The 24,964-nt window shown below is 40.6% G+C and overlaps 1 protein-coding gene across 1 annotated transcript; it reads right to left on the reverse strand.

Moving 5' to 3' along the window:
* Positions 1 to 226: 226 nt before the first annotated feature.
* On the reverse strand, positions 227 to 14,637 carry LOC126814278 (acetylserotonin O-methyltransferase). The gene is made up of 7 exons (XM_050539356.1): positions 14,473 to 14,637; positions 9,164 to 9,332; positions 7,893 to 8,033; positions 6,040 to 6,327; positions 5,563 to 5,703; positions 4,197 to 4,319; positions 227 to 3,266 (listed from the first exon to the last, which is right to left on the reverse strand). The coding sequence occupies exons 1-7, from the start codon at positions 14,557 to 14,559 to the stop codon at positions 3,043 to 3,045; spliced, it is 1,173 nt and encodes a 390-aa protein (XP_050395313.1). The 5' UTR covers positions 14,560 to 14,637; the 3' UTR covers positions 227 to 3,042.
* Positions 14,638 to 24,964: the final 10,327 nt, after the last annotated feature.

Here is a 24,964-nt window from a genome sequence, read left to right on the forward strand (position 1 = left end):
TGATTGTTCTCTACCCATCACTAGCAAAATGTGGGCGTATCCTGCGTGGCAACCGCTTGTTTTATTTCAGCATTTACATTATTAATATTATTCTGGAATAATTACAGTCTCGCTCTTATACCAAATTCAATGACTGTCTACTGGTTTTCATGTTATATAATACCTATTTAACAACTTCGATCGTTTTTCCAACAATCACGTTTTTTTAGTAAGCAAACAAACGGTAGACAGCTATCGATCAATTTTTAATCAAATAGAATCATCAGTTGTTTTAATTTATATTGTTTATATATATAATAAAAAATAAAAAAATAAAATACAAAAAATGGGTTGTTCTGGTTGCGTTACAGTTGATTTATTCGCTTTAAGTTTCATTGTCATACTGCGCCAACATTTCCGCGGTCTCTTGTTCCATAGATGTGTCCCCTTTATTGAAAACCTTGTGAACACGATAGGGACTACAGTTTTTAATTTAAGGTTTTCAAATTTTGTTGGAATCATAGTAGTCATAAGAGGACGAACCCTATCATATCCAACTTCTTCGTAGATAGTTCGTTCCAAAGCCCGCTCACGCTTTGTCGAAAACCTTGTGACAGCGAAAAGCTGTAGCTTTTAACGTATTCTTTTCATATTATAATACTTGGACATTTTAAATAACCACGTGTTGCATAGCGATCTTTGAGATGTATTTAGTAACTCGTATAGAGCAATAAATTATAACACATACTTATTTGATTTATTTGGGCGATGTTTCAAAGAGTATTCTCTCAACGTTATCAAGCTAATACTCTTCGAAACGTCGCCCAAATAAATCAAGTAGCTGTTTTTCCATAAGTATGTGTTTATTAAAGATACATTATGGGAGATTAGATAACGAGTTGGCAGTTCTCACTATAATAGTTAAAAACTACACAATGTAAAGGCAACTTGCTGAAAATTTCAGTCAAATTGATCCACTATGAACCGAGAACTAAGCGGATGCAAGTTCCGCTTAGCCTCGATCATCATTACTGAAGTCGATAAGACAAAACTAATAGTCTTGATTATCCATTTAATCGTTAATCACGAAGGAAAGTTTTGCAGCAAATCGGACTGTAATCCAACAAATATCGCAGGCAAGCCTTGACATCGAGAGCTGATTATGGTCTGGATATGTTAATTAATGTCTAATTAATAGTTTTTATAACATGTCAGGCCCAAAGAAAGACCTGCAATAGGCAGATTTAGCTCTTGTATAATGTATGTTTAATATGATTAATACAATGACATCATTATTAACGTGACGTCAAAATGTATGTTTAAATAACCGGGTTATTATCCTGGACATGATCATATTGTATAATAATTAATACCCGCTGTTCATTTCATTGTCAATAATATAATGTAAATATATCGTAATATTATTTATTGTTATTTTGTTATTGTTAATACCATTCTTGTAAATTCACAGAAGTCGTTTGGAATAAAGATTATATTTATAAAAACAAAGTACTGATTGGCTAATCGAATGACTGACACGATAGAGTCAAATACCGTTCGTATGACCCCCGACGCGACCTCAAACTACAACCGGTTAGAACTTCACGTCGTGATGGCCATCGAAAGTATAAAAAATGAAACGAAATATGGATCTTACAACCAATCTGTTTAAAATACAGATTTACGAGGTCATACGAGCGGCTTTTGACCCTATGACGTCAGATGTTTCTAGTGGATTACCCACAGCTCCGTACAGCTCACATCAAAAGCTCGCTGTAACAGACCGTTTCATTGGCTAATCCCTCTCATCATCCAGAACACGTCAATGATAACACTCTACCAGTTCCTAGTGTAGTAAAGACAAGTAAAACGAAATTTTGAACTATCAAAAACGAAACGAAATAGGATCTGTCTTTTAAACAGATTGGGATTACAACCAACACCTTATTCATAATTATAAAACGGGTAACATGGAGAGAGAGGATTTAACGTCCACTCGACACAAACTAGGTCATTTCGGGACTAACACATGGTGCAATTTTATTACAATAATTTGCGTGGGAATCTTTAGCAGTGGGAGGAAACCGGAGAACCAGAGAAAACCCACGAGGTTGGACAGGCGACCCTACTCCTTGTCACGTACAACCGGGGAATCGAAACCACGCCAGCTGACTCAATGACAGACCTTATGATACAGCGCACACGCGCTAACCATTCGACCATCCAACCCCCCAACTTCGATAGTAAATTCTTAAAATACCGCCTGTAAGATTTAGATAAAGAGCCGACATTTCAAGCTATAAAAGTTACAAATTAGTTAATGAAACGGGAATATATTGGAAACTTCAGTGAAACTATTTAATCTGAACAAAATTATCACTGTTTGAAGTTTCGATAAGAATATCGCAGTCTCAATTCTCGTTACTACTATAGTTGGGATAAAAAAAACCAGATTATACATTTTCAAGTTAAATTGTTAAAGGTCGATAGTTTTTCAGTCAGGCCCGTAACTAGGGGGGGAAAGTCCCCCCCCCCCCACCATGCAAAAAAAAATTATCGACCATAAAAACCCCTAGATAAACATTGTCCGTTAATTTTACAGCACACCCTCGTTGCTATGAGCTAGTTACGGCCCTGGTTTGAATCCATTAAAAAAAGTGACGACCCGATGGTCTAGAGTTGATTAATAATTTATAGTATATTTGAGGGCAAAAGAAAGACCTGTAATATACAGATTAGCTATAACATAATTCCTCTTAAACGGTCGTTTATACTGAGCGCGAAGATTTTAAATTATCCAATCAGAATCATTGGCCAACAGGAATACAAGGTCAAATCTTCAATGCCCCTGTTTCATCTGTGAATGTTGATTCGTACGGACAGTCAAATTGGTCATTGGTCAGTGGTCACGTTCGGAAGTTCTCACTCAGTATAAATGGCCCTTTAGTTTAGGGGCCACTCGCATCGGTACGAAAACGAATACGAAAACGTCATCGATTCGTGTGTACTTGTGACGTCAACCCGTTTTGGTGTTCGTTTTCGTACCGATGCGGAAGGTCTTTTTTAAAACGGCTTACGGCCGATAATGACGTCATGATAGTTGACACCTTCAATTATTTTAGCTTCAATATTTCTGAACCCATGGTTATGAAGTAATTGTCTATATTCTGTCTGAGTTCTCTCCCTTCCCTTGCAGAATAAACACATGGATAGATCAAATAGAATGCTGGTCTCTGGTCCAGTCTTATCCTCATTTAAAAACTTTTCTGCTATTATTATTTCACCTCCTGAAAAAAAAAGTTCTCTTGAGCTTAATCAGCCATTATAGGAAGTTAAACGGCAATGTTAGTCGGCCATAATAGGAAGTTAAAGGACAAAGTTGGTGTCGGCCATTATAAAAAGTTAAAGGACAAAGTTGGTGTCGACCATTATAGGAAGTTAAAGGACAATTTTGGCGTCAGCCATCATAGGAAGTTAAAGGACAATATTGGTGTCAGCCATTAAATAAAATTAAAGGACAATGTTAATGTCAATATTACATATGTGATAGAACTGGTTAAACACATTCCAAATATAATTATAATACTACAGAACTGGTTAAACACGAAAGAGAGAAATGGGGTTTAACGTCCACTCGACACAAACTAGGTCATTTCGGGACTAACATATGGTTTAATTTTATTTCGATAATTCGCTTGCGCGTAGGGGGTCTTTAGCAGTGGGAGGAAACCGGAGTACCCGGAGAAAACCCACGAGGTTGGACAGGCGACCCTACTCCTTGTCACGTACAACCGAGGATTCGAAACCACGCCAGTCGACTCAATGACAGACTTTATGATACAGCGCGCGCACACTAACCATTCAGCCATCCACCCCCCCCCCCCCCCTTGGTTAAACACACTCCAAATGTTATTATAATACGTTAAAGGACAATGTTAGTGTCAATATTACATATCAGTCATTGTTTTTTAAGGCGAGTGATCGCCCTTGAGCGCCTGCCGCTCACCTGAATGTCGACTGAGGGGAGGTTTCTTTTTTTCTCTCCCCTTAAAATTGAAAATCACTCTCCTTTATAAAGTCATTGGCAGTTTATTATCATTTATCAAACCAGGAATGACCCCATTACATGCAGTTATTGATCTTCAGAACCATTTCCCATACACACAACTAATCACTCTCCTTAATATCAGGTAACCAGTTAAACAGGGTAAACTTACCACATGGTAATCGGTTAAAAGCTTTGTCCAGAATGACATCAACTTTGTTCCTTTCCCAGTTGTGAATCACGTGACTTAAAACTATCAAGTCAGTTGGTGGGAAATTATCTTTGAAGAAATCACCTGAATAATAGAGAGTTACGTCCCTTATTAAAGAGTTACTCCCCTTATACCCGGACGATCACCTAACTACAACAATGGACAATCACCTAAATACAACAATAATACCCGACGATAACATACTACATTATGCTAGAGCTAAATCTGCTTATTGCACGTCTAGCTTTATCTAGGTTTTAGATGTTATAATATTATTATTTAGACCTTTATTTACACGACAAGCTCAAAATCAACTCTGTAGACCCTTGGATGGCTTAGATACAACTTGGATTTAAACAGTCGTCCATTTAAAATTAAATCAATAAATGGTGGACCAAGGTAACGTCAATGTGTACACGGAACCTCGGTTTTTCGTCCCATCCAAACGACTAGACAGCTGTCCTTGTCAGACTCTCGTGTCCTACTGACAAGGGGAAACCACAAGTAGAAGAATCCGTTGCAAACTACAATAGTTCACAAGATTTCGATTCCGTTCAGAAATTATAAAGAAGTGATAATTTGTCTGCATCCACTTCTTAAATGATGCTGTCTTGACCGGAAAGCTCCAACTATGACATGCCCTGAAATTTTTGATGGGCCTCTTTTCAACCTAAATGATTGCCAGAAAGACCGATTTTCTGATTTTGTTTTCTTAAAATAACCAATTTGAGTACATTTTAGCGCGGATTAAGTCATATTCCCGAAGAAATGGCCCGAGAAATCCATCTCTGGTCATTGCTGGATTGGCTTCTGATACTTAAGCTTTAGAGGGAGTGTGTCTATTCTTCCCGTTCAATCAAATCTATCCCAAGTACAGCAACATGGTAGCCCTTCGTTTAATCTGGGGTCTTCCCTAAAACTCTGGACAGTGATTTAAGGTATTAAAAACAGCGAAAGTATTGTTCGTCTCCAAGCAGAATTGTTTACAATGTAGTGGTTTTGATAGCCTCGTTTGTCAATATTCTGCAATATTCTGCTATGCACGGGTTAATAGGGTTTATGTAACGTTATGTAAGCATATCTGGAGCTCTGTTTAAACACGAATGATATTGCTACGCAGTTAGCTATTGGTTGTTAACTATTGACCAGTCATAATTTGGAACAGAAATTTGCCTTCATTACAGCAGTGTTTGCGTAGGGTTAGATCTAATCAAACGAAACACTGCGAGAAGTAGGGGATTAAGTGACAGATTCCTAAAAATGCCAATGAATCACAGTAACTTTAATGTTTTAAAATTCAAAATGTCGAATAAATTGATGAACGTACCTTCAACAAATAAAACATTGGACATAATCTCTTCATCTTGTTGTAGTCTTGCGATTTTTATTGTGTCTGGTAGATCAAATACCATAGCTTTCAAACCAGGGTAGACTCGAACAAATTCACTTGCCAGATATCCGGAACCACCTGAAATATAGCATAGTCAAATATACAAGGACGGCTGCTGTCTAGTCGTTCGGATGGGGCGAAAAACCAAGGTCCCGTGTACACATTGACATGTGCGTAATGAAATGGGGGTTTAACGTCCTGCTTGTGCTAAACGTCTCCTACTCGTCGTGGAATTCCATTTCCCAATGATTCTTTTACGTGCACACCAAAGTGTACATGGAAACTCATTTTATCGTCGCAGCCGAAAGACCTGAGGAACCACCATGTCCCTGATCCGACCCCACCACATTACCAAATGAGTTAAAGTTATGCAGACCCCACCCCTTTAATATATGAGTTAAAAGTAAGAAATACCTCCAAGATCTAGGAGTGATTTATGTCCGCTGAGATCAAACGCTTTAGTAATCATTGATGCCGTTGGAGCGATGAAACCATTCATGGCTAACATAAAATTTATTGGTGAAGGTTTTTTCTTTGGCTTGTCGTTTGTTGGAACAGGATTTTGGTTTTTATCCAGTGGAATCTCCATCGGTACTTTCATGGTTTCTAGGTTGGTTCTGTTCAGTTGTTTTGTTAATGACGTCATATGTATCTCATCCATCTTACCACGTCCAAAGACTTGGGTGATGTTATCCGTCGTCCCTTTAAAACACGAACACGTTCTATACATGGACGCCAGTAATCGTTCTTTATTTCACATTTAAAGGAAAATATTGGTGCCAGTCATTACCACATTCCAAATATTATTTTATCACAGAGATCATTGCTACGATAGATGTGTAATCAATGTTTCACCAATCAGAAGTGACGAACGCAAAAGGAAAACACGAGTTATCCCTCTACATAACTGACTGAAGTGACGAGTGATAACAGATACATGGGCGAATTCTGCTCACTAATAATTCCTTCGAATACCAAAAGTTGTTGTGTGAGACTGTAAAAGGATATCTGACAATTCATAAAAAGAATTGACTATCACTAGATAAGAGAACATGAAAGACAAATAGAAAAAGTCCGTGCATTACCGTGTTTTTATTAAGTATAGAATGAAGAACACAAGTGAATAGTGAATGTACGGATATCTCTCTTTTTTCTCGTGTTTTCTTATCTAATGACATTCAATTACTGTTATTAATTGTCAGACTGGCACCAATATTGTCCTTTAAAGCATTCTGGTTAAAATACAGATCTATATTTCGTTCCGTTTTTTATACTTTAGATGGCCTCTACTACATGAAAATCTGACCGGTTGTAGCGATAGTTCGTGTCAGAGGCCATACGAGCGGTTTTTGACCCTATGACGTCAGACATTTGATTAACCAATCAGCATTGATGTTACTAGTGGATTTACCCACAGTTCCGTGCAAAACACACCTAAAGCTCGCCGTAACAAGACGTTTCATTGGCTTATCCCTGACACCATTCAGAACACGTCAATGATAAAAACTCTTCCATATCCTAGTGTAGCAAAGACAAGTAAAACGAAATTTTAAACTATAAAAACGAAACGAAATAAGATCTGTGTTTTAAACAGATTGACATTGAAAGTTATATTATGAATCCAACTTTTATCAAGTCAATCATGGATTACGGTCTCGGGGGGGGGGGGGGGCTGAATGGTTAGCACGTGCACGTTGTATCATATGGTCTGGCATTGAGTCAACTGGCGTGGTTTCAATTCCCCGGTTGTACGTGACATGGATTAGGGTCGCCTGTCCAACCTCGTTGATTTTCTCCGGGTCCTCCGGTTTCCTCCCACTGCTAAAGACCCCTACGCGCAAGCGAATTATTGCAATAAAATTGAACCATATTTTAGTCCAGAAATGACCTAGTTTGTGTCGAGTGGACGTTAAATCTCATTTCTCTCTCTCGCATTAGAGAACATGCTCGATCTAATATATAATCATGCATGAAAAACAACATCACGTGGGGTTTAGGGTCTCTCCCTCCCAACGACATCGAGAAATCGTCCACTGTGTAGAACATACTCGATCTGAATCACGGTTGTGCAATATAATAATGTTAAAACTAGAACAAATTTTAACAATATTCCATCAAAATCCGTCAGTAATTCTAACAATATTCCATCAGTATCTGTCAGTAATTCTAACAGTGATCATCAATATGCTAATGTCAGTAATTCTAACAATGTTCCATCAGTATCTGTCAGTTCCCATTTTACAGAATCGAAGACCCTGAGTTGTTACCTTGTCTAAGAACCGCAGGTAAAGTATCATACATCGCCATCACCATGTTGATTTCACTCAGAATAAAATGTATAAGACTGGGTTTCTTGGATGATATCAGGTATTTACTGGTTGCAGGTGTGTTGTGGTATACTGTACATCCTGTAATACACGAATATATCAAATATATACAGGTAACGGGTGTGTTATATATATACAGGTAACAGGTGTGTTATATATACTGGTAACAGGTGTGTAATATATACTGGTAACAGGTGTGTTATACTGTATATACAGGTAACAGGTGTTATATATACACAGGTAACATGTGTGTTATATATATATAGGTAACAGGTGTGTTATACTGTATATACAGGTAACAGGTGTGTTATATATACAAGTAACAGGTGTGTTATACTGTATATACAGATAACAGGTGTGTAATATATATATACAGGTAACAGGTGTGTTATATATACAGGTAACAGGTGTACTATATAATTATATACTCTTCAAAAAAGGTAGGGAATATTCAGAAACAATACAAAACTGCGGAAATTCACTGCTGTTTTTAATAGAGGTAACCAGTGTATGTTAATAACAGACTAATTGCCTTTACATGAACATAAAAAATTTAATATGGGCGTGGGCGGCTTATCTGACGGCCCCATTTCACTCGCAAAGAGATACACTGTCAAAAGTGAAAATGGATTTTTTTGATTTTTGTCTTAATAATGAGTAATTGCTCCGCCGATCCTCAGACATTCAGCAATACGTCATGGCATGCCCTAACCAACCGTCCAATCACGATTTGGGACAATCTGACCCACTCCTCTTCCAGTGCCACGGCCAATTCTTGCAGTGTTTTTGGTTGACGTTGACGTCGACGAACACGTCTCCCGATCAAATTAACCGTAACACACTAAACCAAAGATACGCTAAACAGTAAATCTTATGCAAGAACCGATAGGAAAGCAAACATGGATACGTTAAAGCAGCACGCGGCAGTTTTCATCAACCCTTCGTTAAAGTGTCAAATTTGACAATGAACCCCTCCCACGTGTCAGAGCCCCTAAAGCCGATATCTTGACCCCTTCCGCTGTTTTATATGCCCATGTGATTCTGGTGGATTAGATATCTCAGTCATGCCTGTATTTGATTGAAATGTTTAAGCCTCTAAACATGTATTTTGACGTATTGGATGAAATTATACGGACTTTTAGACTTTATTTGGGTGTCTAAAATGGTTAATATTATCAACATTCGAGTAAAGTAATATTACATGCACATACCGTTAGTTGTTTTCTTGTCAAGTAATTTGAAACAGACAAGCGTATTCAATATTCTCTGTAAAGCATCCCTGTCATACCCTAGTTTAATAGCCAGGGTTGGAACAGTCTCCCAATTAGAACTCTGTTCCAGTTCATCAAACAAACCCATTTCCAGTACAAATCCCAGGATCTGCAACACGAGAATACCGTGCAATAAACATTTTAAGTACAGAAAGGTCGACTCCGTCTAAAACAACACTCGATGCCCAGTCAAGTTGTGGATATGAACGACGGACTCCGATACTTAGAACATCCCCCAGTGTCCAGCCAAGTTGCGGATATGGACGACGAACTCCGATCGTTAAAACACCTCCCGGTGTCCAGTCGAGTTATGATCGACGGAGGATTCCGATCACAAAAGAACTGTCCACAAGATGCTCGGAGAAAAGAGAAAGCGAGTGACGATTAGACACGTTCTGGTGTTAGCACCATAATTCTGGTGAAATTAGCTTTCACAACATGGAAGTAAACATCAATAATCGGCAAATGTTAAAGGGACAATAACACTCTTGCTGGCTTGAAAGCCCCAGAAAATAAATAATATCTCTATCTAAGTACTAGATGTTTAAGTGTCCTACCTGTTGTGTAAATTATCCATTACATCCTATTTTACTTGTCCAGAGGGTTCGAAAATATGTTTAAATCGAAGTTTCATTTGAAAAGGTTTACGTTAGACATTTCAAACCATTATGTTTAATTTTTCAAAATTTTTAAATAAGGTGTGTTAAGATGAAATTTGTATCATCAATTAATTGAAATATTCTAAAATAGTACAATTTGTTGACCAGAATAAAGATTGGGACATATTATTCAGTTACAACAAGAGTGGTATTGAGCCTTTAAAGAAATGAAATGAAATGGGGTTTAACGTCCTACTGTTCTGCTCCGAACTGGGCTAATGAAGACGGGCATACGCCCTACAGTGTACCTATGAGGGAAATTTTGCCCGGACAGTGGCTCTACGGCCTACTCTTATATCGAATTCCAACTGTCAAGGGATCTTTTACGTGCACGCCAATGTGTACACGGAACCTCGGTTTTTCGTCCCATCCAAACGACTAGACAGCTGTCCTTATCAGGTCGTCCGCCCTGCATCACTGACAAGGGAGAACCACGCCGGAAAATCTGGATGAACTTTCTCGACCAATGCAGGGATCAAACACCCGACCTCCACGCTAGCGAGCCAGCGTCTTACCCACTTAGCCACCGTAATCCCCGAATGTTTAAAGGGACATTCTAAATTTTAGAATTAAAACATAAACACCAACAGAAATTCAGATCTCTAGTTTAGTAAATTACAGTTTCTCGATCTGTCAATAAATATACTTACCAATCAGACATTCATCAACAACATGATGCGATCTCGTTGCAGTCTAGGTGAATGTCATATTCGACATTGAAAATATATGATTATATTAGATTGATATTACTGTGTCACGAACACCACGCCCATTATCTAATTTGGAGAATTCGCCCCCCCCCCCCCCTCTAGCAAACTACGCTGAGAAATATAAGCCTATTGATCGTTTCTTTCCGCTCAGTTCTTACAAAGAAAGCATAAATCGCAATCTGATTAAAACACAGATCCTATTTCGTTTCGTTTTTTTATTGTTAAAAATTTCGTATTACATGTTTTACCACACTAGGACCTGGAAAAGTTGATATATTACCGGCGTTTGGTTAAAGTGAGGGATAAGCCAATGAAACGGTCTGTTACGGTGGGTAAACCACTAGACACGTCAACGCTGATTGATTAATCAAAATCAAAAGGTTCAAAAGCCGCTCGTACGGCCCCCGACGCGACCTTCCAGTACAACCGGTCAGATCTTCGTCTGGTGTAGGCCATCGAAAGTATATAAAAAACGAAACGAAATATAGATCTGGGCCCTGTTTCTCGAAATCTTAACTATAGATAAAATCCAAATTTTAGTAGATACTTCAATTTTGATTGGCTAAGCACTAAAATCAATCTAATATTATCCAATCAAATTACTAAAATTTGGATTTTATCTTAGCTAAAATTTCGTGAAACAGGCCCCTGTATTTTAATCAAATCGGATGAATGGAAAATTTGACAGTCTTCTACATCCTCTGGAGTCCATATAAAGAATCCAACACCAGCTGTCATATCGTGAAATTCTTTGGATGGGCAGCTTTATTAAATGCTCAATATTGCCACTTTAACAATGACGTGACGTGATTGTTTTCTATAAATAAATATATAACTTTAACTTCATATAAACGTAAATGAAATGGGGTTTAATTAACGACCTACTGTTTTGCTCCGACTGGGCTAATGAAGACTGGTATACGCCATACAGTGTACTATGAGGAAAATTTTGCCTGGGCAGCGGCCCTATGGCCTACTCTTATATCGAAGTCCAAGTGATCTTTAACGTGCACGCCAATTTATACACGGGACCTCGGTTTTCCATGCCATCCGAACGACTAGACAGCTTTCCTTGTCAGGTCCTCGTCTTGCAACACTGACAAGGGGAAACCACGTCGGAACATCCCGATGAACTTTCTAGGTCAATGCGAGAGAGAGAGAGAGAGAGAGAGAGAAAGAGAGAGAGAGGGAGAGAGGGGGGTGTTAACGTCCAATCGGCACAAACCAGGTCATTTCAGGACTAACATGGTTCAATTTTATTTGAATAATTCGCTTGCAGGCGACCCTACTCCTTGTCAAGTACAACCGGGGTATCGAAACACCGCCAGTTGACTCAATGACAGACCTTATGATACAGCGCGCACGAGCTAACCATTCGGTCATCCCCCACCTCCCCCTTAACTTCATATATGTAGGCTATGTAGATATAATGAGAACATGATTTAACTAGGTTAACTGCTAGACAGACAGCCAAGGTTTAATTTTTAGTTAATATAGGCTATGTAGATGTTAATCACGTTATAATCTAACTAGGTTAAATAGTCAGAAATACATCATCCGTAACAGACGCGCAGTTAATATCATTATTACAGTATATTTAATACTTTTTCCATATATGGAGGGTGACCGAGTGGATTAACACGTGCGCTTTAGATCATAATTCCATTTGAAATACAGATGTGACGTCACCCTTTGATGTTGGCGTACCATTATTTCAAATAATCGTACGGGCAACTTGCCAATCGTACCTTGTCAAATATTAGACTCGAGTGGCGTATTTCACTGTAAACGCACGTGCGGAGTGTCTGTATTTTAAGATGTTTGGGGACCACGTGGCTAAGTGGGTAAGACGCTAGCTCGCTAGCCTGGAGGTCGGGTGTTCGATCCCTGCATTGGCCGAGAAAGTTCATCCAGATTTTCCGGCGTGGTTCTCCCTTGTCAGTGATGCAAGACGGAGGGGCTGACAAGGAAAGCTGTCTAGTCGTTCGGATGGGACGAAAAACCGAGGTCCCGTGTACACATTGGCGTGCACGTAAAAGATCCCTTGGCAGTTGGAATTCGATATAAGAGTAGGCCGTAGTGCCGCTGTCCGGGCAAAATTTCCCTCATAGCACACTGTATGGCGTATGCCCGTCTTCATTAGCCCAGGTTAGGAGCAGAACAGTAGGACGTTAAACTCCATTTCATTTCATTTCATTTAAGATGTTTAATGGTCTCGAGCTGAGACATTGCGTAATATATTGTAAAAACACTCGGACCTGACGGTCCTCTTGTTGTTACAATATGTTACTTAATGTCTCGCTCTCGACCATTAAACAATACATAAAGGAACTAACTATCCCCGTCTGGGTGTGTGTGTGTGTGTGTGTGTGTGAGAGAGAGAGAGAGAGAGAGAGAGGGAGAGAGAGGGCTCATAATTCCATATAAACGAACTATCTTCGTTAGTATGCGCGAGAGGTAGAAATGGGGTTTAACGTCCGCTCGACACTAACGTCAATTTGCGATTAACACATTAACTATGGTTTGATTATATTTGAATATGTCGCTTGGGCTTAGAGGTTTTAATATGTGGGAGGAAAAGTCACGAGGTAGGACGGGTGACCCTGTGCCTTATCAGAAAAAAATACATTATACACGTAATAAGGTAAATAAAAGTGTCAGAAGACATTTAATGAAAAACCAAGACTGGTCCCGAACAGTCGTAAATTTGTGAAATGTAATCCTACGAAGGAATCGCATGACAGAGAATTCTCAGATACAATTAAGAGGGCACTGAAAACCGACAATGACGTCATTATAGCCATATTGGAACTTTGACGTCATGTCCTAAGAACACGCATGGTAATTATCAGGTCGATTATACATGAATTGACGGCCTCGCCACAAGAACAAGAAGTTCACAAAGTGTTTGTGGTTGGAAAATGTAAACGGTTAGTGCTAAATGATAAGGCCAGCTCAATTTTTCGTCATAGGTCATGAGATGTAAACAGGGCTAGCGCTAGTCCCAACTTAACCCTAACCAAGGACCTAGTCCCAATGCTTACCCTAACCCTAACCAACAATCTCGCCAAAAATCACGTGCCCTGACCTTATTTACACCTCAGCGACCTTGACAAAATTTGAGCTAACTTTGACAATTAGATTTAGCCAAATGTAAACCGTACTCCCTTCTCTTTTGCTGCTTTTGGTTTACGTTAAATCAGAATTTTAGTTTATTGGACTAAAAGTACGTGAGATATTTCAGATAGTGACCTATGACCATTTAAGCGAAATTAAACAACGTTAATGATCCATATCTCAAGAACCATTACTCCGATCACGCTAAATCTCGTCAGGTCAGCATTTTTGGCCAAAATGAACAAAATGGTAGTACGGTTTATCTCATTGGTTGATTTATCACGGAATGAGCAAGATTTCTCACGGATCCGCCGGTTGGTTGTATCACGGGTCCGCCCCTTCGCTCACGGGTCCGCCGGTTGTCACACGGATCCCTCGGTTGTCACACGGGTCCGTCTGTTGTCTCATGGGTCCGTCTGATGTATCACGGGTCCGCCGGTTGTCTCACGGGTCCGCCCGTTGTCTCACGGGTAAGCCGGTTGTATTATGGGTCCGCCCGTTGTCTCACGGGTCAGTCGGTTGTCTCACGGGTCCGCCGGTTGTCTCACCTGTCCGTCTATTGTCTCACCTGTCCGTCTATTGTCTCACGGGTCCGTCTGTTGTCTCACGGGTCCGCACGTTGACTCACCGGTCCGCCCGTTGTCTCACGGGTCCGTCGATTGTCTATTTTTAAAGAAGGGTAGCCAAAACAAACACTGTTGGCGAATATCAACTGTCTAATTTTTATAATAATTATTATCAATATTAAATAAAGCTATATTACCTTTAATTTTTTAGAAGCATCTGTGATTTTGACAATAGGATCAGCCAAAGGATCAGAGAAAAGTTCAGGTTGGATGTCACCTGCCATTATATCTGATACCTGCTCCTACTTCTTTCACGTCTGACGGCTGATCTACCTGGCTAAACACCCGATTTACCTGCGTCTACCTGTATTTACCTGTAATTATAATATGCAGGTGTCAATCAAATATTCACCGACTTATTCAACCAACCCACGTTGGTAAATAGACAGGGGTGAATGTTCACTAATATTGGTTGCACATCATTTTTTTTTATTTATTTTTTTTTTTTAAAAATAGCTCACATTGTGGTTAATTTATTTCTAAATTATTTTTCAAGCATAGCAAGGGCTGGTTGTTGCTGGTTGTTGACTTCACATTCTTTACGAGAGAGAGAGAGATAGAGAGAGAGGGGGAGAGAGGGAGAGAGTGGGGGACAGAGAGAGATAGAGACAGAGAGAGAGAGAGAGATAGAGTGAGAGGGGGAGAGAGGGAGAGAGTGGGGGGCAGAGAGAGATAGCGACAGAGAGAGAGAGAGAGATAGAGAGAGAGGGGGAGAGAGGGAGAGAGAGGTGGACAGAGAGAGATAGAGAGAGAGAGAGAGATAGAGAGAGAGAGGGGAGAGAGGGAGAGAGAGGTGGACAGAGAGAGATAGAGACAGAGAGAGATAGAGACAGAGAGAGAGAGAGATAGAGAGAGAGGGGGAGAGAGGGAGAGAGTGGGGGACAGAGAGAGATAGAGACAGAGAGAGAGATATAGAGAGAGGGGGAGAGAGGGAGAGAGAGGTGGACAGAGAGAGATAGAGAGAGAGAGAGAGATAGAGAGAGAGAGGGGGAGAGAGGGAGAGAGAGGTGGACAGAGAGAGAGAGAGAGAGAGACAGAGAGAGAGAAAGAGGGAGAGAGAGAATTAAATGTAGAGATATGAGAGACGAGGAGGGGGGGGGGGGCGTAGGGATCTTTAGCAGTGGGAGGAAACCTGAGGACCCGGAGAAAACCCATGAGGTTGGACAGGCGACCCTACTCTTTGGCACGTACAGCCGGGGAGTTGAAACCACGCCATTCAATGACAGACCTTATGATACAACGCCCACGCGCTACCCCCCCCCCCCCCCCACCCATGTACAGATATATCAGACATATGTGCTCTTCTTAACAACATGGGGTTTAACGTCCACTCGACATAAATTAGGTCATTTTGGAACTAACATATGGTTCAATTTTATTTCAATAATTCGCTTGTGGGACGAAACGGAAGGACCAGGAGAAAAACCCTACCCCTTGTCAAGTACTACCGGGGAATCGATACACGCTAGTTGATTCAATGACAGACATTATGATTCTACGCACATGCGCTAACCATTCGGCCATCCCCAGTCCCCCCCCCCAACCCCATATAAACGGTACACAGCCTAAAAACAAACCCATTAAATTATCGTGTTTTTGGTCTATCCCATGGAAACTACAATACTTTGGAAGATGAACCTGTAAAATGTCAAATCATGGTTCATTATAGTGGAAGCTGAACCTCTGATAAATGAAATGAAATGGGGTTTAACGTCCTACTGTTCTGCTCCGTACAAGCGGGGAATCGAAACCACGCAACTTGACTCAACGCGAACGTCTTAATGTTCTGCTTAGACTGGGCTAATGAAGACGGGCATAGTTCATACACTGGGATATGAGTGAATTTTTGCTCGGGTAGCGACACTATGGTCTACTCTTATATCGAATTCCAACTGCCAAGGGATCTTTTACGTGTATTCCAATGTATATACGGGACCTCGGTTTTTCGTCTCAACTGAATGACTGGACAGTTTGTCCGTGTCAGGCCCTCCGTCCTGCACCACTGGCAAGGGGAAACCACGTCCGAAAATCGGACTATTCAGGGATCGAACACGCGAACTCCAGGCTAGCGAGCCAGCGTCTTACCCACTTAGCCCTCGTGACTCCCACTGGCACCGAGCGTTAAGCCCCAAGGAAGAAGAGGAAACCCCGTCACCAATCTAAGTTTGGTTTCTCTAACAAGTTCGCGTGGTTTCCCCTTGTCAGTGATGCAGGACGGAGGGCCTGACAAGGACAGCTGTCTAGTCGTTAGGATGGGCCGAAAAACCAAGGTCCCGTGTACATATTGGCCTGCACGTACAAGATCCATTGGCAGTTGGAATTCGATATAAGAGTAGGCCGTAGCGCCGCTGCCCGGGCAAAATTTCCCTCATAGCACACTGTATGGCGTATGCCCGTCTTCATTAGTCCAGTTTATGAGAAAAACAGTAGGACGTTAAACCCCATTTCATTTCATTTCTAACAAGTTCCCTAGACAACACTCGTCAGCGATATCACTGATAGACTGACTGACTGTCACTGATGACTGCACATTTATATAAGACATTCCTATTGAAGTAAATAATACCATACCATGACGTCACCGACTTTAATGAAAAGACTACACCTGCCTTTCAACAAATTTTAACTGAGTTAGATATATCCACTGATAATATTTAAAGCTCTGAAAAATGATGAATTATTCACAAATTATCCAAGTAATTGATGTTTTAATGGTATATAGTTATATTAAAGAACAATGTTTCAGTGGTTATAATATATAGTTACATCAAAGGACAAGGTTGGTGTCCACAATTTTGTATATAAAACTCTTTACACATTGCAAATATAATTTTAACATAGAGATCGTTGTTATGTCATTCGGTGAGAGTAGCTCATTTCCTTTATGTTCGTCACTTCCGGAATCTGTGGTTACCAGTGACGGGTTTAGATGAACAGAGGACCTAGACTATTCGACTTGTGGGGTCTCTCCCAACCCACCCCTCCCCGAAACTAAAAGATGGTGAAGGTGTGTTTTGAACACAAATGGGCCAAGTCGAGGGTACTGACGTATGTTCCAGGCCGAGGGTACTGACGGATGTTCCAGGCCAAGCGTACTGACGGATGTTCCAAGCCACCGGTACTGACGGAAGAACCATGCCGAAGGTGCGGACGGATGAACCACGCCAAGGGTGTGGATGAACCAAGCCCATGCAGGCTGATGACGGATGTTTTAAGCCCAGACTGATGACGGATGTTTTAAGCCGAGGGTACTGACGGATGAACCAAGCCGAGGGTGCTGGCGGATGTCCAAGACGACAGTACACGTAGTCTTATGGCAGTGTTAAAAATAGGATACACTGTCAAGTTGGACGTGGGCATCCCAGATCTCGAGGACATAGACTTCAGCTAATAGGCAAATATGCCTCTGTTCGCTAGATCTTGAAGCCTTAGGTTTCATCCTTTCAAGTCTGTTGGTAAATTCGACACCGAATATTACCGATTAGAGATTCCGGTATTAAAGGAATATATTTAACTATTTCTGTCAATCATATACATGTATGTAAATTTTGTGGACACCAGCATTTTCCTTTAAGTTGATAATAAAAAAAAATAGTTCATATTATATTTATTGTTGGTTAAATTGGGAGCAATTTAATGGTAGGTTAAAATGTCATTTTAAAGCTATGTTTACACAATACAACCAATCCATACAAGGGTCGAATGCAAGGGTCGTATCCGACCAACTTATCAGACAAATGGTCGGGTGGATAGCTTGCGTTGCATGAATAGAACCAAATCTATTCTCATCCGACGGATCAATCAAATTGCGTTATATTAGATGACGTCATACGATTGGCAAAAATATATTTTTTTTGCTAATTTTAATTGAGGATGGCTTCTTCTACTACTTCTACGTCCTCTCACTCTATTCGCGACTGAGTATCTAGTAAGTAACAGGCATGACCTGAGTAGATCTAGACCAAAACTGGTTGTTGTCACATGTGAAATTCAAAATTGTTTGTAATTTAATTTTATTATTGGATTAATTTTGTTAAAGCAAAACAAGTATGAGAATTAATTTAAGTGACGTCATATAATATAAGTTACGTAATCTGGTTTAGGTGAGATTTGATAGAGGGGAGGAGATAACTCTGAATATATTGACATGCGCATTGTTTGTTTTGCTCCTGTGTATCCGGTTTAAGCCACCAGTCTCTGACAGCTTTGGTAATACTTACACTCGCTCTATGATAACTCTGTATACGAAACATGAACTTTTGTAGAACCTGCGACATGAAAATTACCCTTTTTAAACTTTATTCTTCAAACGACGCCATCTTATTCAGTTACTAAAATGAAAAAATGAAGCAGCAGGCGCGCGTGCGTTTGACGTCATTTTCCGATATGTTCCCATTCTCTGTACCCAAATGGTATTGGTCCATTCCCTGATCTACTCCACTAACCCTTGGGTCCATTCACGAACTTTCACGAATTATCTGCCCTTGGGGATTTCATTGGCCAAGTAGGATGATTCTACGAACAAATAAAAAAACATATCAGTCTTAGCGTCCTTGTTTACGTTCACCACAATCCAGCAGCTTGTACGCTCGATTATGAGAAGGTTTGCGAGATATGTAACATCAAAAAGATGCCCAAAAATATTTGAGAAAGTTTCCTACAACGATTCGGCGATCATAGTAAAATGTGAGTTACTTCCCTTCGTCCACTCCCTGTGATGGAACCAGGGGATAGTGAACTGAAAGGAAACGATATCACTGAGGATATCGAGGATGATATATTGCATTAGGCGACTGTATCGTGTAAACGCGGCTTTAGGAGACAGTCCCATATTCTATAGACAACTTATATCTTAAAGTGCGATTTATTCATGTCTGTCAGTAACACATAACCAAAATCTAGCACACAACATCTCAGTTATATAAATCTACGATGTGACGTCATGATGACGCGACAAAAACGTGGGGGCGGGGGGCAGTGGGTGGTGTTTGCCCCCCCCCCCCTCCCACACAATAATTTTAAAAAATATAAAAAACTATTTGTGATATGTTTCGGTAATGAATACCTTCTACGGTGATTAAATCCCACAACTTGCATGTTGTAGAGTCTGGCCTACTATAAACAACAACACGTGAACCACAAGTGCTTTTTGCGATACTCAAAGTCTTTGGGTATAGGTTCAATGCGGCAAGAATATTCATTCACTTTGATTCACTCACTCCGTTCGTTTGAAACCTCCTTCGCTGTTCTGATAAGCTGGTGATTTAGCGACAGACAGTATCTGGTCAGTTCTGTTTATCTCGACGACCAGTGTCCGAAATACTATCAGGCTGCATTTCCGGCAGTCTATTTCTCAAAATATCGTGGCGAATATATTCATTCACTTTCTTCTCTGGTCGAATAAACAAGTGATTTGGCGATAGGCGTAAGCGATATGTGGTTAGTTCTATTTATCTCGACGATCAGTGCCTAAAATACTGGCAGACTGCATTTCCCGCGGTCTATTTTTCAAATTTTATAGGGCGATTCGTTGAGGTAAGCAAGTCCGTTCGTTTGACACTTTCGTCTCTGGTTGGATAAACAAGTGACCACTACTGACAACCAAGACGTCCCTGATAGTGACCATGTTCAATAAAGGCTACAGTAACCTAGACGTCCCCAATACTCACAGCCCATGTTCAATAAAGTCTCAGTGACTGAAACGATTATAAAAAGAACGACCAACTCCTTATCTTAATGGGGGGGGGGGGGGGGAATGGTTAGCACGTGCGCGTTGTATCATAAGGTCTATCATTGAGTTAACTGGCGTGGTTTCGATTCCCCGGTTGTACGTGACAATGCTAAAGAAACCTACGCGCAAGTGAATTATTGAAATAAAATTGAACCATATGTTAGTCTCGAAGTGGACGTAGAACCCCTCTCTCATTCTCTCTCTCCCCTCTCTCCTTATCTGAATCTTACATAATGTATCTTTAAACTATTCTACTGGGAAAGGTCAAGGCCAATTGCTCAAAACTCGGTTATTGTAACGATCCGTTGAATTCTGAATTTTTAATTTATAAATTCAATGTACATGTATAACAACTTCATAGAAGTTAGTATTAACAAGCAATCTGTTTACAAAACTTGATTAAAGTACAAGAAGATAACTGTAAAGTTTACTACACTATTATACTATAGAATACTATGGTAATTTCCTACAGGAATTTTAACATTAATCTGTAGGGAAAATTATAGGATTTGCTTTACAGATGCTTTAGAATATTTAAGGTCGATATTTCCTACAGGCCCCCAAAATACCCTATAATTTCATCCTATAGAAAATGGGAGAGAGAGAGAGAGGGGGGCGGTTTAACGTCCACTCGACACAAACTAAGTCATTTCGGGACTAACATATGGTTTAATTTTATTTACATAATTCGCTTGCGCGTAGGGGTCTTTAGCAGTGAGAGGAAACCGGAGGTCCCGCAGAAAACCCACGAGGCTGGACAGGCGACCCTACGTACAACCGGGGATTCGAAACCACGCCAGTTGACTCAATGACAGGCCTTATGATACAGCACGCACGGATCGTTACAATAACCGAGTTTTGAGCAATTGGCCTTGACCTTTCCCAGTAGAATGGTTTAAAGATACATTATGTAAGATTCAGATAAGGAGAGAGGGGAGAGAGAGAATGAGAGAGGGGGTTCTACGTCCACTTCGAGACTAACATATGGTTCAATTTTATTTCAATAATTCGCTTGTGCGTAGGGGTCTTTAGCAGTGAGAGGAAACCGGAGGACCCGGAGAAAACCCACGAGGCTGGACAGGCGACCCTACGTACAACCGGGGATTCGAAACCACGCCAGTTGACTCAATGACAGGCCTTATGATACAGCACGCACGTGCTAACCATTCGGCCACCCCCTGGTAATCTATAGGACTTTTTGCTCAGGGTATACTTCGACTGACGGATCGTTAAACTAATAACGGACCACAACACATCCCTTTAAAAACACAACACAACGTCATGTTAATGACATGTTAAAGGAAATGAAATGTGGTTTATCATCCCACGGTTCTGCTCCTATACTAGGCGGGGGGTTGGATGGCCGAATGGTTAGCACGCGCGCGCTGTATCATAAGGCCTGTCATCGAGTCAACTGGCGTGGTTTCGAATCCCCGGTTGTACGTGACAAGGAGTAGGGTCGCCTGTCCAACCTCGTTGGTTTTCTCCGGGTCCTCCGGTTTCCTCCCACTGCTAAAGACCCCTACGCGCAAGTGAATTATTGAAATAAAATTAAACCATATGTTAGTCCCGAAATGACCTAATTTGTGTCGAGTGGACGTTAAACCCCATTTCTCTCTCTCCCTGTACTAGGCTAATGAAGACGGGCATACACCATACAGTGTGCTATGAGGGAAATTTTGCCCGGACAGCGGCACTACGGCCTACTCTTATATCGAATCATCCGAACGACTAGACAGCTGCCCTTGTCGGGCCCTAGCAGGATTTTCAGCAACAGTCTTTCCCTCCATTAAAGATAACAATCCTTTAACTTCATGTTAACTATAGTCGTTATAAGTTAATGACACTTTAACCAACTGGCTCGAGATCTTTATCTAAATCTTACATAATGTACCTTTAAATTATTTCTAATGCATGAGTTAATGCATATAATAGCGCGCTGCTTTAACTGATGATGAATATTAAACACATTTACAAGTTTGGCAATATGTTATCAACATTAAGCAATCTTATTTTTTTATAATTGTATGAGTTTATGTAAACTTGATCTCAATATTTATTATTGTATGGGTGTATATAAAACGTAAACTAGATCTCTCTTATTTTTATATTACATCTTTGGGAAATCTTTCAAGCGAATAGGGTGAATTACCCCATCACTGTAAAACGTGATATTTATTCTTAGTTATAAATGGATATCTGAATAACTTATCATTTTGGGCCACCGTGACTCACTAAGAGGGCCAGACTTGGATCCCCTGTATTGGTTTCTTCTAGTCGTTTGGAAGGGACAAAAAATAATACCTGCGCCTGACTGTGGCTCAGTGGGTTAGTGACTGGCGCACTAACTAAGGTGTTCAGAGTTCGATCCCCTGTGTTGGTCTCTTCTAGTCGTTGGGGAGGGACAAATAACAATACCTGAGCCTGACTGTGGCTCAGTAAGTGACTGGCGCACCAACTAAGGTGTTCAGAGTTCGATCCCCTGTGTTGGTTTCTTCTAGTCGTTTGAATGGAACAAAAAAACAATACTACCACCGGCTCGGTGAGTTAGGGACTAGCGCACTAACTAAGGTTGTCAGATTTCGATCCCCTGTGTTGGTTTCTTCCAGTAGTTTGGATAGGACAAAAATTCAATACTACCACAGGAACCTGACAGTTAGGGTTCGATGGCTGGTGTAGAAACGTAGAAAACGAAATCAAATAAAAATGGGATTTATCGTCATGTTGTTCTGCTCCGACTGGGTTAATGAAGACGGACATACGCCGTACGGCCTACACTTATATCAAATTCAAACTGCCAAGGGATCTTTTGCGTGCACGCAAATATGTACACGGGAACAGGATTTCTTGGCCCATCCGAACGACTATACGTTTTCTTTTGCCAGTCCCTCGGTCCTGCACCACTGACAAGGAGGGACCACCTCGAAAAATCCCGATGGACTTTTTGGACAACGGATGGATCGAACACGGGACTCACAGAGTCACCGTGAGATCACAGAAACGTACCCGAATAAATCTAATCGTCATGATTGACGACATCCTCTCTGCAGATATTTTATAACAACCCAACGTTACCTTGGAGTTTGGTTGACATCATTTTTAGAACAATCCGACGTTACATAGAAGTTTGGTTGACATCATTTTTAGAACAATCCGACGTTACCTAGGAGATTGGTTGATATAATCTTTAATCCGATTGAAAACAAGACTGGACATTATAATATGGTTGGTATTTTTAATTTGTTGAATAATCAATCTGAGTACATATTACCATGAAGTCGTTAGATATTGTCCAGGGGTGAACATTTTTAAACCAGAGAGAGAGATAGCGAGATAGAGAGAGAGAGAGAGAGAGAGAGAGAGAGACACACACACACACAGGGAGGTTTAACATACATGCGACAAAATTAGTGAGAGCGAGCGAGCGAGCGAGAGAGAGAGAGAGAGAGAGAGGAGAGAGAGAGAGACAGACACACACACAGGGAGGTTTAACATACATGCGACAAAATTAGTGAGAGCGAGCGAGCGAGAGAGAGAGGAGAGAGAGAGAGAGATGGGGAAATTTAACGTTCACTTGACACAAACTAAGTCATTTCGGGACTAACATTTTGTTAAATTTCATTTCAATAATTCGCTTGCTCCTAGGGGCCTTTAGCAGTAGGAGTTATAAACCCGAGGACCCGGAGAAAACCCACCAGGTTGGACAGGCCACCCTACTCCTTGTCACGTCCAAGTGGGTGATCCAAACTATACCACTTGACTCAATGACAGACCTTATGATGCAACGCGCAGAGGTTAACCAATCGGCCGCCCAACCCCACATTCTTAAATCAGGAATTCGTTGAATATTCTATCTGATAATCTTCTTCAGCTTGATTTTGTTGTTACTCGTGGGGAGAGACACTTTAAAAAAAATAGCAAAAGGATCAATCACCATTCCCAGTACGATCTAAATAAAAATTCACAGGTCTTGTAGTTGGACAATTGCGCGTCAAATAAAGGAAATGAAATGAAATGCGGTTTAGCGGTCTACTGTCCTGCTCCGACTGGTTCAATGAAGACGGGCATCGTTTAAAGGACTTCTATTTAATGTGATTTCTCCTTGTCAGTGGTGCAGGACGTGGGCTTGTCAGTGGTGCAGGACGTGGGCTTGTCAGTGGTGCAGGACGTGGGCGTGGCAAGCACATGCGTTTAGTCTTTCGGTTGGAACAAAAAACCGAGGTCCCGTGGACATGTTGGATTGCACGTAAAAGAGCAACCGATGGTTAGAATCCAATCCCTGTCTTGGCAAAAATATCCATCACAGTAATAGCACCATGTTAGGTACCCATCTTTAGGAACCTGCCCCCGAGTTCATAAAGTATTCTCAGACTTTAGTTAAGAATTTACTCAACATTCGGTCACTGTTTATGAGAAATATCTTTGATCCAGAAACACAAAACTTTGCACATAGTTTCATATTGATGTATTTGATACATTAAAACAACAAAAGTTTTATAAAGGGCTATATAATCGCTAAATTAAGGTGAATAATTTTGAGTAAATTCTTAATTTAAGTCTGAGAATGCTTTGTAAACTTGGGGCCTGGTATTATGTCGTATAAAAGTTAAGATAACTATGAAACCATAAATTCCATATTATGACGTCGACAGACAAGAACCATATGACGTGATGTTATATAACTCACGAAATACTTCAACATAGTGACGTCGAGAGATTTGCTAATATCCGGTGACGTGAAGTCATATAACTCACGGAATACTTCAACATAGTGACGTAGAGAGACAAGAACCATATGATGACGTGATGTTATATACATCATGGAATACTTCAACATAGTGACGTGGAGATATTTTCTGATGTGGGGGGGGGGGGGGGCACTCCTTAGTTGTACCCCC

This window comes from Patella vulgata, chromosome 3 (genome assembly GCF_932274485.2).
Source record: "Patella vulgata chromosome 3, xgPatVulg1.2, whole genome shotgun sequence".
NCBI lineage: Eukaryota > Metazoa > Mollusca > Gastropoda > Patellidae > Patella > Patella vulgata.

What these genes read in the sequence shown, in the direction of transcription:
- LOC126814278 (XM_050539356.1), bottom strand. Translation starts at nt 14,559, where the DNA reads ATGGCAGGTGACATCCAACCTGAACTTTTCTCTGATCCTTTGGCTGAT. An exon ending in ATCACTCCTAGATCTTGGAG is followed by an intron (nt 5,704 to 6,039) that starts GTATTTCTTACT and finishes GCTATATTTCAG; the next exon opens with GTGGTTCCGGATATCTGGCA. An exon ending in CAATGTTTTATTTGTTGAAG is followed by an intron (nt 4,320 to 5,562) that starts GTACGTTCATCA and finishes TCTATTATTCAG; the next exon opens with GTGATTTCTTCAAAGATAAT.